A 15,670-nucleotide genomic window follows, 5' to 3' on the forward strand; every position below is an offset into this window, starting at 1 on the left:
AACCACGGAGGATAACAAAGATATGAACTGGCGATGGGAAGCGGAGAGGTGGGTAAGTGAAACAAAATTGGAAATAGGGTGAAGGGTGCAAGTACGCTTACCTTTCCGTAAGGCAATAGGAAGATCTAGGTCGGAGGCTGGTGTCGAAGCTGGAGCTGGATCTGTCGACGGTGATGAAGCTGGAGGAGCTGCAGCCGGTACACGTGGGCGATGTGTATACACGTGACGGATGGGTGGACGGTCAACCAATGGTGGCACCGGAGGCAAGGACGTAGGCATGACTGGAACCAAAGGAGGTGGATCAGCCACAGGAAGAGGAAGAGGAGGTGGTGATGTGGGGGAAGCAGCAGCACCGGACCCCACGAAGAACGGAGTAGACTCAAAGAATGTAACATCAGCACATACCAAGGAACGACGAGAACTAGGATGATAACACTTGTACCCTTTCTGAGTTCGGGAATAACCAAGGAAGATACACTTCATGGAACGTGCATCTAACTTGTCAGTCCCGGGACTCAGATTATGAACGAAGCAGACACACCCAAATACCCGAGGAGAAAGCGGAAACGGAGACATGTTGGGGAATAAGACACTAAAAGGAGAACGACCATCAAGGATAGACGTGGGCATCCGATTAATTAAGAAACAAGAGGTGAGCATTGCATCGCTCCAAAAAGTTTTGGGAACATTCATGTGGTGCATGAGGGAGCGTGCCGTTTCTACAAGATGGCGGTTCTTTCTCTCAGCAACCCCATTTTGTTGCGGAGTATAGGTACATGAAGTTTGGTGTATAATGCCATGTTGGTCCAAGTATTCTCGAAAAGATGAAGACAAGTATTCACGACCATTATCAGAACGGAAAATTTTGATGTGAACACCAAATTGATTGCGGATCTCAGCATAAAATTTCTGGAAGATGGAAAATAATTCACTTCTTTCTTTCATTAAATAGAGTCACGTCATTCTTGAACAGTCATCAACAAAAATAACAAAATATCGGTATCCATTATATGACATCACTTTATAAGGACCCCAAACATCTGAATGAATTAAAGAAAAAAGACTCGACACACGGTTATCGACCCTAGAACGAAAGGGAACACGATGGTGTTTCCCAAATTGACAAGACTCACAATCTAAAACAGAAAGTTGACTCAATGAAGGGACTAAGGACTGCAACACTTTCAGCGAAGGATGACCAAATCTACAGTGCCACTGGAGAGGAGAAATGGATGACTGAAGAGCCGTTGACGTTCGTCCACCACCATCAAGATAATACAGTCCACCGGCTTCATGCCCTCCACCAATCTTCATCCCCGTCTTGAGATCCTGAAAAACACACATAGAAGGGTAAAAAGTGATGGAGCACTTAAGTGACTTGGTCAGCTTACTAACAGACATAAGATTAAATGGAAGCTTAGGTACATATAAAACAGAGGATAGGGATACAGGGTCTAGGTCAACATTACCAACACCACAGATAGATGACGTGGAGCCATTAGCAAGGGTAACAGATTGTGATGTTGAGCAATGAGTGAGAGATGAAAACACACCTGGAGTTCCCGTCATGTGATCGGAGGCTCCAGAGTCAATAATCCAGGGGTTGGGTGTGGATGCCAAACAAGCCATACCTGAGTGTGCAAAGGAAGCTGTGTTCTGCTGCGACTTGGATTGAACAAACCTCTCATACTCATCACGAGGAACACTCACCATCTCCTTGCCTGGACCATCTGAGGGAGTAGGGCTGAAACTGGTGTCACTAGTCATGGCATGGTTGGCCCACGTCGAGGGAGGACCATGTAAGTCATAGCAGTAGTTAATGGTATGTCCATCCAAACCACAGTGAGTACACTTCCGTGGACCCGAGCCACGTCCTCTACCACGAGCTCCCCCTGAATCTCTGCCTCCAGTACGACCACCACCACGGATATGTGTAGATCCACCACTACCACTCCTGCCAGGCTGGGTTCCTCGAGTCCCACTTCTGCCACCTCGGCCTCTTGACACTGCAAATGCTGATTTATCGGAGACATTAGAGTCCATAGATCCAATGGAAGCCCTCCGAAGACGAGCAAACACCTCCTCTAAAGATGGAAGAGCAGATCCCCCTAGTATCTGGGCTCGTACTGGTTCATACTCAGACTTCAGCCCCACCAGAAACCGTGTTACATCAAGCTGCTCTCGCTGTTGCTGTTGAACTTTGACATCTGAAGTGAGAGGATGATAGACATTTAACTCATTACGGATATTCCTCACATTGGCATAGTACTCCTCAAGGCTCTGATTTCCCTGTTGCAGATTGAAGTATTCCTGATACAGTTGATATACCCTAGTGGTATTATCCTGACCTGAATACAGTTTCTTGGCATGATCCCACACCTCTTTGGCTGTGTCAAGAAACATGAAGTTCACACTGATTTTGGGTTCCATACTGTTCCACAACCATGTAATGATCTGTGCATCTTCCTGTTCCCAGTCTTCATACTCCTGAGAATTAGCGGGGGATTTCTCCTCTCTTATATGCTTCACTTTCTTCTTCGCCTTCAGAAAAACCTCTACAGACTTGGCCCAAGGGACATAATTCTCTCCATTCAGTTTAATGGAGGTCATTTGGACATTCAGGTAGTCAGTAGATATCATGACACTAGGTTTACTATCACTGTTATCTGCCATTGCCGAACTCCCTTAATTCTGAGCACTGAATTAGGAGCACTACACACTGCACACTACACACAGACACTTCATCGAAATCTGCACACTGATTTCAACAGCTGAGAACTGCAACACCACAAACCCTACTCACCGAAGTCTGTACACTGATTTCAGCAGTATTAAATGTTGAAAACTACAACACCACAACCCCTACTCACCGAGGTCTACACACTGATTTCAGCGATATCAAAAGCTGAAAGCCACACTTGTAACACCACCAACATTAATCCACAACTATAGGAAGCTTCACCATTAAGTAGACACTATTGCCATTCGAATCACACACAAACCAGAATAAACCCTAGCATAAACCCTAGCATACTGCAATCTGAGAACCCATCATGCGAACTGTACTACACCTCTCATGTATTCCATAACAAAAAAAAAATATATAAAAAAAACTTTACCTCATCGCCTGAAGGCCAACCATACGAAGGGCTGAGACACCACTGCACCACACGTACCAGCCCTAACTAGGGCTTAGAAACCACAGCAACCAATCACCAACGACACAATCGGAGGCATAGAGACCTCCTAGGGAAGAGGGCGATCACTCCTTTTCAGCCCTTTTCCCAGTCTCCAACTCACAACTGAGAACCCCAAGTGAAACCCTAATTCGAATGCGCAGAAGGCAGAATTCTAGCAAGTCTGATTTGGTGAACCTAGCTCTGATACCATGTTGAAGTTTGACCTGCCATAGAATTCTGTCTTGTTCGTTGACTGTAGAGTAAAGTAGACAGCAAGAAGTAGGAGAGGAGAGAAGAAAAGAGAGAAGAGAGAAAAGAGAGAAAGGCTGGTTCGAATTAGGGAAAAAAGTTAATCCCTTGATTCGGCCAGACCTATTATTATATTATTGACTTATTGAAAAAGACTTGAGTGCCCTTCTTTAAGTAAGAGGCACTCGAACTAACATAACAGTACACATCAGCACACTCAACAAGTACAAAGACTGAAATACCCCTTTACTAACACCACTAACACTATCAAATAAAACCAAAATACTAAGGTTAATAGATAAAATAATACTCTACGAATTGTCTTGTAGATGTTAAGAGTAAAAACACATAATAGAGTAAGTTCAAGTAAAACTTCAACATGTAGAAAATGCAAATGTTTCTAATTGATCAACCAAATAATCTATTACACAAACAAAAACCAAGATTGAACATCAATTCCAAAAAGAACTCGATATGCCTCAAAGTGGTCATCATCTTTATTAAGTAGGCAAAAATAGTAGTAGTCAGTGTTAGAGAATATCAACATATTCAAGGACCTTACCTAACAGCTTAAGCTTTTAGGTTGAATGGTTCTTTGAGATTGTATCAGAGCCACTTTGACCAAGTGGTCTAGTGTTCAATCCTCATTACCCCCATTGTAATTAATTAAGTTTCAGCACAAGGTATGGGTGGGCCTGTGCTTGTTCACACTTCAAGCCCAATGGGCTTCCATGTGAGGGGGCATGTTAGGCTCCGTTTGGTTTGTAGGAAGATTTGGGTGGGATGGGATGGGATGGGAAATTACTATTCACCTTCCTCTTTCGTTCGTCCTTCCTCAGGAACTTCACGAACAAACAGAGGCACAGCTTCAGGAACTTCACGAACAGAGGCGACTCTCGCCAGGAGCTTCGCCAATGATGAAGATGATTTTCCAAGAGCTTCACGAACAGAGGCGACTCTCGCCATGAGCTTCACCAGGAACTTCACGAACAGAGGCGACAGATCGACGAGAAGGGTTTCCTTGTTCGAGTTTGAGAGATCAAGGAAATCGGTTACCAGTCTTCTTCCTCGATTTCTCTGATAGGTTGCATTGAAGCTCCATCTCGACAGATCTGTGGACTCTGAAAGGGGCGAATTCTGAAGTTAGAAATTTCGAGTTTTCATTCTTCTTCGTCTTTGTAGACACTGAGAACTGAATAAGGACTGCTCTGCAAGCTCGAACAGAGGCAACTCCTATTGAGCCCATTATAATCTGAAGAGGAAGAAGAGAGAAGACAGAGGGAGAGAAGACGAGGAAGAAGAGAGAAGAGGAAGACGGAGTCGCACTGAGAAAGGGAGACAAGGACAAAGAGAAGAGGAAGACGAACCCAGGGACAGAGACGGGTGTCTGTTCGTCATCGCTGAGAAAGGGAGAAAGGGAGGAAGACGGAGTCACACTATTTCTCTCCTTTTCGTTGTCGCTGGTTCGCTTTTCTTGACCTTTCCTCCTCTGTTCATCGTGATGGTAAGTGGTAACAGTGATTTCCCAGTTTTTCCACCGGGGTCACACAGTGCGACCCCGATTCCATGATTTTGGGATCTGCCATCCCATGTCTTTCCCATTCCATCCCTCTTTTTCTCTCAAACCAAATAAGAGAAAAGGGAATATTTTTGGAATATTCCCTTTTTCTCATCCCCATCCCACAAACCAAACGGAGCCTTAGAGAATATCAACCTATTCAAGGACCTCACCTAACAGCTTAAGCTTTTAGGTTGAATGGTTCTTTGAGAGTCTGCATATCTTGCAATTGCCAACTCATAATGTTATAATTCCATCTCGTGTATTCCATATAGCATTGGTAGTTTTCATTGGAAAATATGTCAATTCTAGTAATATTTCATGTTGATATGCATGGATGGAAATATTAGGAAATATGTTGACATTTAAAACCATGCATAGGGTATTATATGCTTATTGCAACAGAATATTGACTTCTAAGCTGAAAAAGAAACAAAATATCTTTTAAATCCCTAAGTATTTCCTAAATCTAGTACTCCTAACTATAGTCAAAATAGGAAATAACCTAGAAGAAAAATCAATAATAAACGTGGAAACTAAGATTATTATCTGTTAACATCTGATCTCAAGAAAAACTTTATTATCTTCCAAGATTCTGAAGGAGAATTTGGCAATCTTGATAGCTAAAATGTTTGAATGTATGGATCCCACAACAAAGATTCATTGTAGTATGATTGTTAAAACATATCATTTTACATATTTTCAAAGTGTTACTGTTATAAAATATACTCTGCAAGTGTCCATGCAATATCCAACGTCATATTGGGTACATACTATGCCTGGTATGGGTATGCTAGGCATGTAAAGGTATCCTCGTTTGATAGCCTTAAACACTAAATAACAGATTATTGGATTGGGCTACAAAGGATGAACATGTTGGCTTAGGTTGTCTCAGGCCTCAATCCTAAGCTCAAACCAACCTTCAGCAGCTTAAGGCGTCCTAGCACAAGCCCCATCCTAAATCTGAAAATGCCATCCCAACATCACTTTCTGATTGAGTATGGTTTAAGCCTGACCCAGGTTGCAGCTTTTGGGCATGATTATTACCCCCACCCTCCAAGTTGATAATGGGAACGTGCATGCATCCAATGTTATTAAATATCAGATTGGATTTGAATTTTATTATCACTTGACTATTAATATAACCGCTTGAGTAGTAGTAATAATAATAAACCCTATCTGTCCAAATTACCATATAAAACATTGTCCACCAAAAAACAACTTGTTCTTATGCTGATGACTGGCCTATCTGATCCAAATAAATTATTAAAAAAAATCCATTTAAATGTCTCCTAAGGATTAATGAGAATATCTAATGATTGTATATTATACTACAAGGTCATTCACTACTAGGTAGATCTAATTAACTATAGAGAATTATTACTTCTCCCCCAATGAATAGCTTAGTAGGTTCCAATTGTTGTTAAGGTTGTTTTGAGGGCTAGGATGAGTTGTTCTTGCACAGTACATCTCTTCTTTTATAGGAAACCTATAAGACCTATTTGTTCTCAATTTTTATTTTGTTTTTAATCCATTTTCCCACAATTCATGATTGGAAAGATACTCAAGTAACGATGTTGTATATTTGTATTATCAGTAGAGAGTGGAGAGAAAGAAAGGAGGAAGAAGGGAGAAGAGACAAAAGAGAAGAGAGGGAAGAGAAAAAGAATGAGAGTCAAAAGGGTGGGCTGGTGGCGCCAGCCAATCTATTTATAATAGGGCAACCCAACAATTAATAAAAAAATAAGGTACAATGACAAAAAAGCCCCTACAGCCTAAGTAATAAGAAATATCAGCAGTTATCATGCCTAACTTGTCACACAAGTCACTGTGTCGCAAGTGATGTAGGCCCTTTGTGAAGACATGCAAGTTGCTCTTCAGAACTAACATAAGGGGTACACACTTTGCCACTCACAAGTTTCTCCCTGATAAGTGTCTGTCCACTTCAATATGTTTTGTTCTATCATGTAGGACAGGATTAGTTGCAATATTGATAGCAGCCTTATTGTCACAACAAAGTGACTTGGGACTGTCAACTGTAAATCCCAGTTCTTCCAACAATTTCTTTATCCACAAAATTTCGGCCACCCCATGGGATATAGCCATGTACTTCACTTCCATACTAGGTTTCCTCCCACAAAGGTGCAAATATCCTTGGTGGATTCCTTATCATCTACTAACCCAACCTAGTCAACATCTATATACACCTCCACCTTCAAAATGCTCATGCTTCTGGAACAACAAACCTGCCCTTAGAAACTTCTTAAGGTACCTGAGAATCTTCTCAACTTCCATGTGAGTGGCCTTGGGGGCATACATGAATTGATTAAATTCTAGTCATAGATAAATATAGAAGTCTTCCCACAAGCCTTTAAAACTATTTCACATCATTTATGGTCTCTCCATGATATTCACCTAACATGTGATTTGGATCAATGGGAACATCAACTAGATTTACTCCTAGCTTACCTGTGTCCTGTAATAGATCTAGGATTATTTCCTTTGAGAAATGAAGATCCCTTTTGTGGGTAGGCAATTTCAATTCCAATTAAATACCTTAAGGGACCTAGATCTTTCACCTCAAACTGAGTGGCCAAGAACTTCTTCAACTTCTAAATTTCACTTTTCTAATCTCTAATGGATACTATGTCATCAACATATACTATCAAAGCTACAATTTTACCTTCTCCCCTCTTTATAAACAAAGTATGGCCAGACTGATATTGCTTAAAATTGATATGTTATATAGCTTGATGGAACCTATTGAGCCAAGCCTTTAGTGATTGCTTTAGGCCATACAAGGACTTCCTCAACTTGCACACTTTCTACTCATTGCCTTTGGCACAAAAACCAAGAGGTTGAATCATATACACCTCCACTTCTAGATCACTGTTCAAGAAGGCATTCTTGATATCCAACTCGTGAAGATCCCAATCAAAATTAGTTGCCAATGAGAGGAGGATCCTAATGGAGTTCATCTTAGCTACTAGGACAAGTGTCTCTACATAATCCACTCCATACACCTGTGTAAATCCCTTTGCCACCAATTGGGCTTTATACCTTTCCACTATGCCATCAACCCTATGTTTCATTGGAAATACCCACTTACCTCTTATTGGTTTTTTCCTTCTAGAAGATCCATAAACTCCCATGTACCATTTTTATATAAAGCACTAATGTCTTCCTTCATTACATTTGCTCATTCAGGTATAAACAAAGCCTCAACCACATTCTTAGGGATAGGAACATTGTCAATGGAAGAAAAAAAGGCATGAAAAGAATGTGAGATGTTCTCAAAGGGAACAAAATGGGAAATGGGATGTTTAGTAGTATAGGACCTTATACCCTTTCTTTTTTGCAATAGGGATGTCCAAGTCATCAATAGCAAAATCATCTATATCAATGGGGTTGGACATATCAAGGGGAATAATGGTACCTGGCTAAGAAGGATCTACCCCTAGAGAATATGAATGATGTAGGTGGTACAACGTCAAGTTACTCCATGGCTCTTGAACTCGGTTGGCCCTTGTGGTGACAAAGAAAAACACGGAACGGTAGAGGATCTAGAAGAGGAGGAAGTTGAACCTAAACATATTTCTCCTTAACCTTACTCTCTCCCTGAGGAGAAATAGGAAAAAAAAAAGGCTCACTCTCAAAGAATGACATATCCATAGAAACATAGTACTTTTTGGAGATAGGATTAAAATACCAGTACCCCTTTTGAGAAAGGATAACCCAGGAAAACACAAGGAATAGCACAAGGGTCAAATTTACCACGAGTGGGAGACAAGTCATGAACAAAGAAACGACAACCAAATACACGCATAAGAACAGAAAACAAGGGGACTTTGGGAAATAGGAGTTGATGTGGGGCCTTGTACTCCAACAACCAAGATGGCATAGGGTTAATGAGGTAAACAGCAGACAAAACAACATCCATTTAGAAACGTTTAGGACCATTCATGTTTAGTAACAATCCACGAGCAACCTTAAGGAGATGGTAGTTTTTTTCTTTCTACAATGCCATTTTGTTGGGGTGTTTTGACACAAGAACTATGGTGAAGGGATCCAAACAAAGAAAAAAGTTCGGTGAGATCACTACGGAAACTCTTTTGCATTCTTAGACTAGAAAATTTGAATTTTAGTCTAAAACTATGTAAATATCATACATTGAAAATATTTCACAATTTTTGGTACTTTGTCCCTAGAATGCATTGGATACACATACATATTTGGAATGGTCATCAATAAGTGTAATAAAGTACTTGTAACCAGAATGAACAATATGGAAATGAAATTCAGCTTTATTATTTATTGAATGAAAAGGATTTCTACAACATTTGCTCAACTGACACATTTGACATTTTAATTCAGACATGGACATTGACTTAAATAATTCTAAAAACGAAATTTTTAAAGACTCAAAAGACAAACGACCAAGACAACTGTGTCATAAATAAACCTGACTCTTACTAGGCTGAATTATAGACTATGCTACTACAAGATCAGTTTTATTCTCCAACACATAGAGACTATCAACTATACTACCTTTACCTATCATCTCTCGAGTCAAATCTTATATCACACAAGAGGAAGGAAAAAAAAATGTTAGAGAGCAATTCAACGAATTGGTAATGCTACTAATGGAGAACATGCTTATAGGAAGTTTTGGAACATGCAATACATTGGAAAGGGTAAGGGCAAAAGGGAGAGAGATGGTTCCTTGACAAGCTAGGTGGAGAATGAGCCATCAACTAGTCTCATCTTATCCCTCCTAGGAAATAGGTTATAGGATTGAAATAAATTGGACTTACCCATCATGTGGTTTGGGGCTCCATAATCGATTATCTAGGGGAGTTCTGAAGTAGGAGAAAATACATGGAAGGCTATGGCAGAGTTACTTAGTGTAGATGCAGAGGAGGTCGAGGGGGAAGTGCCAGAATCCATCTAATGGTGTGCCTTACCATACAACTCTAAATGGTCATGGAATGAATTGATGATATCTTCCTTGATTGAAACCAGAAGAATGTTCTTGGTTCATAGGGGAGCCAGAAGTCTGATTCTCCTATGAAGCCATGGTTGCAAAATTATACTTCTTTTGGATCTGCTTACCTGGCTTCTTATTTTGTTCTTATGCTGACTTCTTATTTAACTCCTGAGCCCACTTAGGCTTCCCATGGAGATCCCAACAGATCTCTCTAGTGTGTCTGGATCACTGACAATGAGTGCACTAGAGTTTGTCCTTGTCATCGACCCTCTTCCGGAAATCACCCTTCTTAAAAGAACTCCCTCCATTTGCGTTTGTACCTCCCCTGGCTGCCAAAGCAATTGGCTCCTCCTCTGAACTATCCATCCCATTTCTTCTACTCTCTTTTGACTATACTAAGGCATAGACCTCCTGGATTGAAGGGAGATCCTTCCCAAAATTTGCACCCTTATAGATTCATACATAGGTGGCATAGACCTCCTGCTAAGAGGCAAGAGATTTGTAGGCTTTTGCATCCTTGTCACATTTCCAATCCCTACTTTGATAATGATCCAACTCCTTCCAAATTGATGTCAAATCTGAGTAAGACATTGAGAGACTCCTTTCCCCTTGCTTACAAGTGGATGATTCAGCTTGCAATTGGTATATCTTTGCATAGTTCTGCTGCTCTGAATAGGTAGATTTGGCTTGTTCCTAATATCAGCCCACATGAAGTTCTTTCTCACCAATGGTACCATAGAAACTAGAAGCCACGATATCACCATACTATTCCCTCGGTCCCATTTGTCATGTTCGGCACTTCCAGACTTTGTCTCCCTATCTTTCCCCTTCCAGTAATGTAAAGCTTAATTCCCTTAGACCACTCAAGGTAGTTAAGTGCATCTAAGGGAATAATAATCATAGGGAAATTCATATCCAGCCCCCCACTCGGTCCATTTTGGTTTGAGGAAACACCAGAAATTGCAGACTCTTTAAAGAACATGATAAACTTTACTGTTCAACTTTAAACACACTTGATGGGGGCACACAAGAACCATTTTTTTAACACAGACCGGCACTAAGAAAAAACAAGGACTGCAGTCCACATAAACCACTCCACAGTCTGAACACAAACAGCATTACTAAACCAAATATAGCAACAATATTAAGCAACTCCAGAACCAAACAAGAGTGTTTTCAAGTCTAAACAGATCTAATAACCACAGTCCAGCCGAACTCTAGGCCACTTGATCACCCCAATCACAAAAGAAAGTATACTACTGCTACCACACCAAAAAACAGGTCATACCAGACCTACAAACAGCTCATACCTGGACGCAAAGGACTACACAATCCACATACAGGGATTGTAAAACTGCTAAACCCCCTCACAGCATTCAGTCGCCTCAGTCTTAGAGATTTTTCTTGGCACACAAGCAACAGGAGGAGAAAACTCAGAGAAGGGGAACAAAACTTCTCCTAGACCAGTCGCAAATGAGTTTCTTGAATCCCAATCTAAAAAAAAAAAGCAAGAAAAGAACATTTGATAAATTTGTTCTCAGGCCCAGTACTTGTACCATATCATCAGCAGAGAATGAAGAGAAAGGGAGGAAGAAGAGAGAAGAGAGAAAAAGAATGAGAGTCAAAAAGGTGGGTTGGCAGCACCAGCCAATTTATTTATAATAGGGTGACCTAACAATTAATAAAAAAATAAGGTACAATGACAAAAAAGCAGAGAGTGAAGAGAAAGGGAGAAAGAAGAGAGAAGAGAGGAGAAAAAGAATGAGAGTCAAAAAGGTGGGTTGGCAGCACCAGCCAATTTATTTATAATAGGGTGACCCAACAAATAAAAAATAAGATACAATGACAAAAAAGCCCCTGGGCCTAAGTAATAAGAACTGTTAACAGTTAACATTTTGTTCTGTATTTTGTTCGTTACACAGTTGATGTACTTATATTGCTATCAAAAGCACTCTGTTTTCATAGTTGCTTGATTTTTGAAAAATAATTGTGCAGGAAGCAATGCTTAAGGCTGAGCTACGGGACATGGAAAGAATGAAGAAGAGGGAAGGGGTAGATATGACATATCTAAAAAATGTTATCTTAAAACTTCTTGAAACAGGTACGCATGTAAAAGGTTATATTTGTAACAATTGTGAAAATGGAGGTTTTTTACTGTATTTTCTTTCCTTCAGATAGCTTAAATCTTCAAGGGTTTAAGAATAGCTTACCTTGATAAATTTTGTAAACAGGTGAAGTTGAGGCTCTGCTACCTGTAATAGGAATGCTACTTCAGTTCAGCCCTGAAGAGGTGATGTTTACACCTCTGTATTAAGTTCTACCATGTAGTTATGGAATTCTGGAGGTGTACCTTATCCATACCTGCCATTATTATCTCATTGATGTTTACACTTCAGTATGCTGATGCCAAAAGTGCAGTAGTAAGGCCAGCCTAGCTGTCTCAAACATTGCATTTGTTATGGGCCCGGGCGTAGGAATGCATCCACAACAGCATTGTTATGCATGACTAGCATACATAATTTCAGTATTCCATTGTACCTTCGTACAACTTTAACCAAGAATGAATTTATCATATTGCTTTGCTTGCCTGCAATATTTGTCCGATAATCTTTTGAAAACCCGGCCCATCTGTCCAACTGATTTGACAGCAGATTGGTGGGTGTACAGAATCTCTGTTTGTAAGTGTATTATGAAAATTATTTTCTTAGTAACCTTCTGTCAGTTCTCTCCCTTCATGCATGTAGTGGCGCCTGCAGGTCCAGAAGTGTCAACAAGCTTATCGGTCCTCAACTGATATGCCACCAAGCCCTGCAAGTGATGCTACATCCTCCAGTCTCTCACTCTTTTCTAGATTCTCATTTTCATAGCAGCAAGGACAGGCTACAAAATGTTTTCCTTGGGAACTAGTACAATACAGTGGCACTTCAGACACAGAGACATTGTCCAAGCACCTACCAATTAAGAAGCAAGGTAGGTTTATGGTAAAACTTAGGTAAGTGTGCTCATGCAGTAGAAATTTTTGGAGATCTCGGTTCCTATCTTGAAACTTTGATCCCGTTGGTGCTGTATTTTTTGTAACTTAGAGCTGTATTCATGAAAAGATCAGATGTTGTAAAGAACTAATAAAGAAAGATGTGGATAACATGTTCGATACCTAACTTGGAGAAAGGGGGGGAGAAAGAGTAAGCAATATAGTCAATTTCATCATTTTTTTCTTAAATTGTTAGTCAAATTATTCATTTGTTTGAATTCACTAAACCAGTTTGATGCCTCTGTTAAGGCCATCAAAAAGGATACACAGGTGAGGACGAGTTTACTAGATAAACTATGTGAAGTAACCAAAATCTCACTTGTTGTAATGAAGAAACTTATCTATGAAGTTAACTAGATGAACCATATAAGAGACTTGAAATCTTGTTACAATGTAGAAAATCTCTGAGGCAGCTGTGAGGAACTTAATCCTCTCTGTGGCAACCTAATTGCTACCATGCGTTCATGAGTAAAAAAGAGGGCAAATTATAACAGAGGCAACATGCAAATGCTGAGTCGAGCCATTACAAACAACAGAATGTCACTAGGGGGTACTTGCACACTACAGAGAGTTCCATCAAATGCCAGTCTGGCCTGCTATTTTGCAAGAATTTTTAATTTTTTTTTACACCCACTAAGGTTCTGTTTGGTACCATTGCTGTTTCTATCTGAAATGCTTTGGGTTGATGTCACTGTTTCCATCTGAGATGCTTTGGGTTGATGAATATAAATTAACATGCAACTGTAATTTGAGGCTGTTTATAGTTGTTTTTTACATGTTGAATGGCTGTTTGTAGGAATGCCAATTTGACTTTTCAGGTAGAAACACCAATGGTACCAAATATTTTTTTTTTTTTGATAGATAATGGTACCAAATATTATGTAAATGTAATATTACACATTTACACCCTTAACCTTTTAAAGATAAAGATCATTAGCCAATATTGGTATCAACAGACTTAAACCTTTGGCTTCACAGACGCGAATGTCACTCTTATTACCGTAGCGTCAAGCCGTTTAGTCCCATTTGCTTGAGTTAGCAATGATCGAGAATAGTCATATTGCTTTGCGAATATGATTAAAGGGCTTCCAAGTCTCTACCCTTGAAGTTGACTGTCTTGTCTACCCAGAATTAAAAAAAAAAAGATGGACTGTCTTGCGCTTTTGATTCGCCCATCCTTTCGTTTTCCCAAGCTCAGTTGATAAGTGCTGGAAGTTGTCATCCCTTGGACAGTTAGACTTATAGAAAGGTCTACTATAATTACAGTTTACTCGTACTCTTACTTCCATTGAATGAGCCATGAGAAGACCCTCTTCTGGTCTGTCATATATTCTAGAATGCTAATAGATGTATATGGTTCTATATACATAACATTCAGATACTGCAAATTCCAAATTGAATAAGATTTGAATACAGGCGACGGTTAATAAAAACTAATGCAGCGTTTGGTTGCAATTTAAATAAATTTACACTGATGCAAAATTATGGCAGTGAAAATGGTTTAATTGTAAACTCTGACCTATTTTTATTTCAAAATTTAGCTTATTTTGTTTGACTGCAGTGCAAATAAAGTAAATTAAGATATGAAGCATAATAAAGTAAAACTCAAAAAACAAAATTAAGTGAAAATTTACATTTTTTTCATTTGCACTCCAATGCATTTGTATTAGTACAAATAAAATTGTACTGCAACCAAACACAGCCTAAAGTAACAATACCAGTGTTCGGACGCTTTTTTTTCTTGCTGGAGATCGGGGTTCAATGTCCTTCGCCCTATTTTTTTCTGAAAAGGAATACCCTATGCTTTTGACAGGGTTCAAAACAAACAAATCATTTCATATGCCTGGTTATCCAAACTAATTATTCTTGTGTTGAGGGAAAAAATTTGACTCCAACCTCGTGTCAATTCTTAGGTACTTCTGCTTTGCCAATTCCAAACTTTAGTTTTTTTTGGAATTTTTTGAATGTTAGATGAGATGGCTTCTAAACTTGTCTAGTCTACCCCTTGAAAGTGGCTAAATTCCAAAACATCCATTATTTAGGGTTTCAGGGAACGACCGAAATGATATGATACGTCTAACATCAAGCCTATCGAATTTTTGAACCTTGAAAGCCCCTAGACCAATTGGAGCAAAATAAGGCTGTGCTTGGAAAACCAGGTATTTACTTTTGGTTACACGCACCACCCAATTGAAATGGCAAATTTATTAAGAATTTGAAATGAGAAGGCATTTTGCAATTGAGATCGGCTTCGGTCAGAGAAAAGGCTATGATGGCGGTTCCAATGGACTTTGCTCTGACTGAATCCTGTTTCTTTGCAACCATGGCGATAGGTCACATCAGCACAGACATAAAATGGATTTGCGATATCTTTCCTTCCGTTTTTTTTTTTTTTTTTTCTTATTCACACAAATTAGAATCAAAATGCGCCTTGTATATTCTTGATTTTTATGGGATTATAATTGATGCTTAGAAGAAAACAAAAACACAAAAGGAGAGTAACAAAACACACACAAAACCCAAATTAAAATTCCGTTGCCGGGACTCGAACCCGGGTCTCTCGGGTGAGAGCCGAGTATCCTAACCAACTAGACTACAACGGATTGATGCTTATGTGTATTTCAGGTTCTATTTATCATATGAAATCCATCTGTCGAAACAATAGC

At 39.7% G+C, this 15,670-nt stretch overlaps 1 protein-coding gene and 1 non-coding gene across 7 annotated transcripts in view; one reads left to right on the forward strand and one right to left on the reverse strand.

Annotated features, from left to right (window-relative positions):
* Positions 1 to 13,193, forward strand: part of ATGRIP (Golgi-localized GRIP domain-containing protein) — an 84,813-nt gene extending 71,620 nt beyond the window's left edge. For 3 of the 6 annotated variants that reach the window (XR_016076237.1, XM_010267862.3, XM_010267863.3), the window contains 3 exons: positions 11,969 to 12,074; positions 12,205 to 12,263; positions 12,730 to 13,193. Coding sequence is in view for 5 of the 6 variants with exons in the window: in XM_010267862.3 (XP_010266164.1) it covers positions 11,969 to 12,074; positions 12,205 to 12,263; positions 12,730 to 12,840 (276 nt within the window). In the remaining variant the exon portion in view is untranslated. Of the gene's footprint in view, positions 1 to 11,968; positions 12,075 to 12,204; positions 12,264 to 12,369; positions 12,546 to 12,717 lie in introns of those variants that run through there. The other 3 variants (XM_088887747.1, XM_088887748.1, XM_010267865.3) reach the window with 2 other exon arrangements.
* A 2,341-nt stretch (positions 13,194 to 15,534) lies between these two features.
* On the reverse strand, positions 15,535 to 15,607 carry TRNAE-CUC (transfer RNA glutamic acid (anticodon CUC)). The gene has a single exon. It is a non-coding gene; the product is annotated as a tRNA-Glu (tRNA).
* Between the last annotated feature and the right edge of the window lie 63 nt (positions 15,608 to 15,670).

The sequence above is a fragment of the Nelumbo nucifera genome, chromosome 5, assembly GCF_055504915.1.
Source record: "Nelumbo nucifera cultivar China Antique chromosome 5, China Antique-T2T, whole genome shotgun sequence".
Classification (NCBI taxonomy): Eukaryota; Viridiplantae; Streptophyta; class Magnoliopsida; order Proteales; family Nelumbonaceae; genus Nelumbo; species Nelumbo nucifera.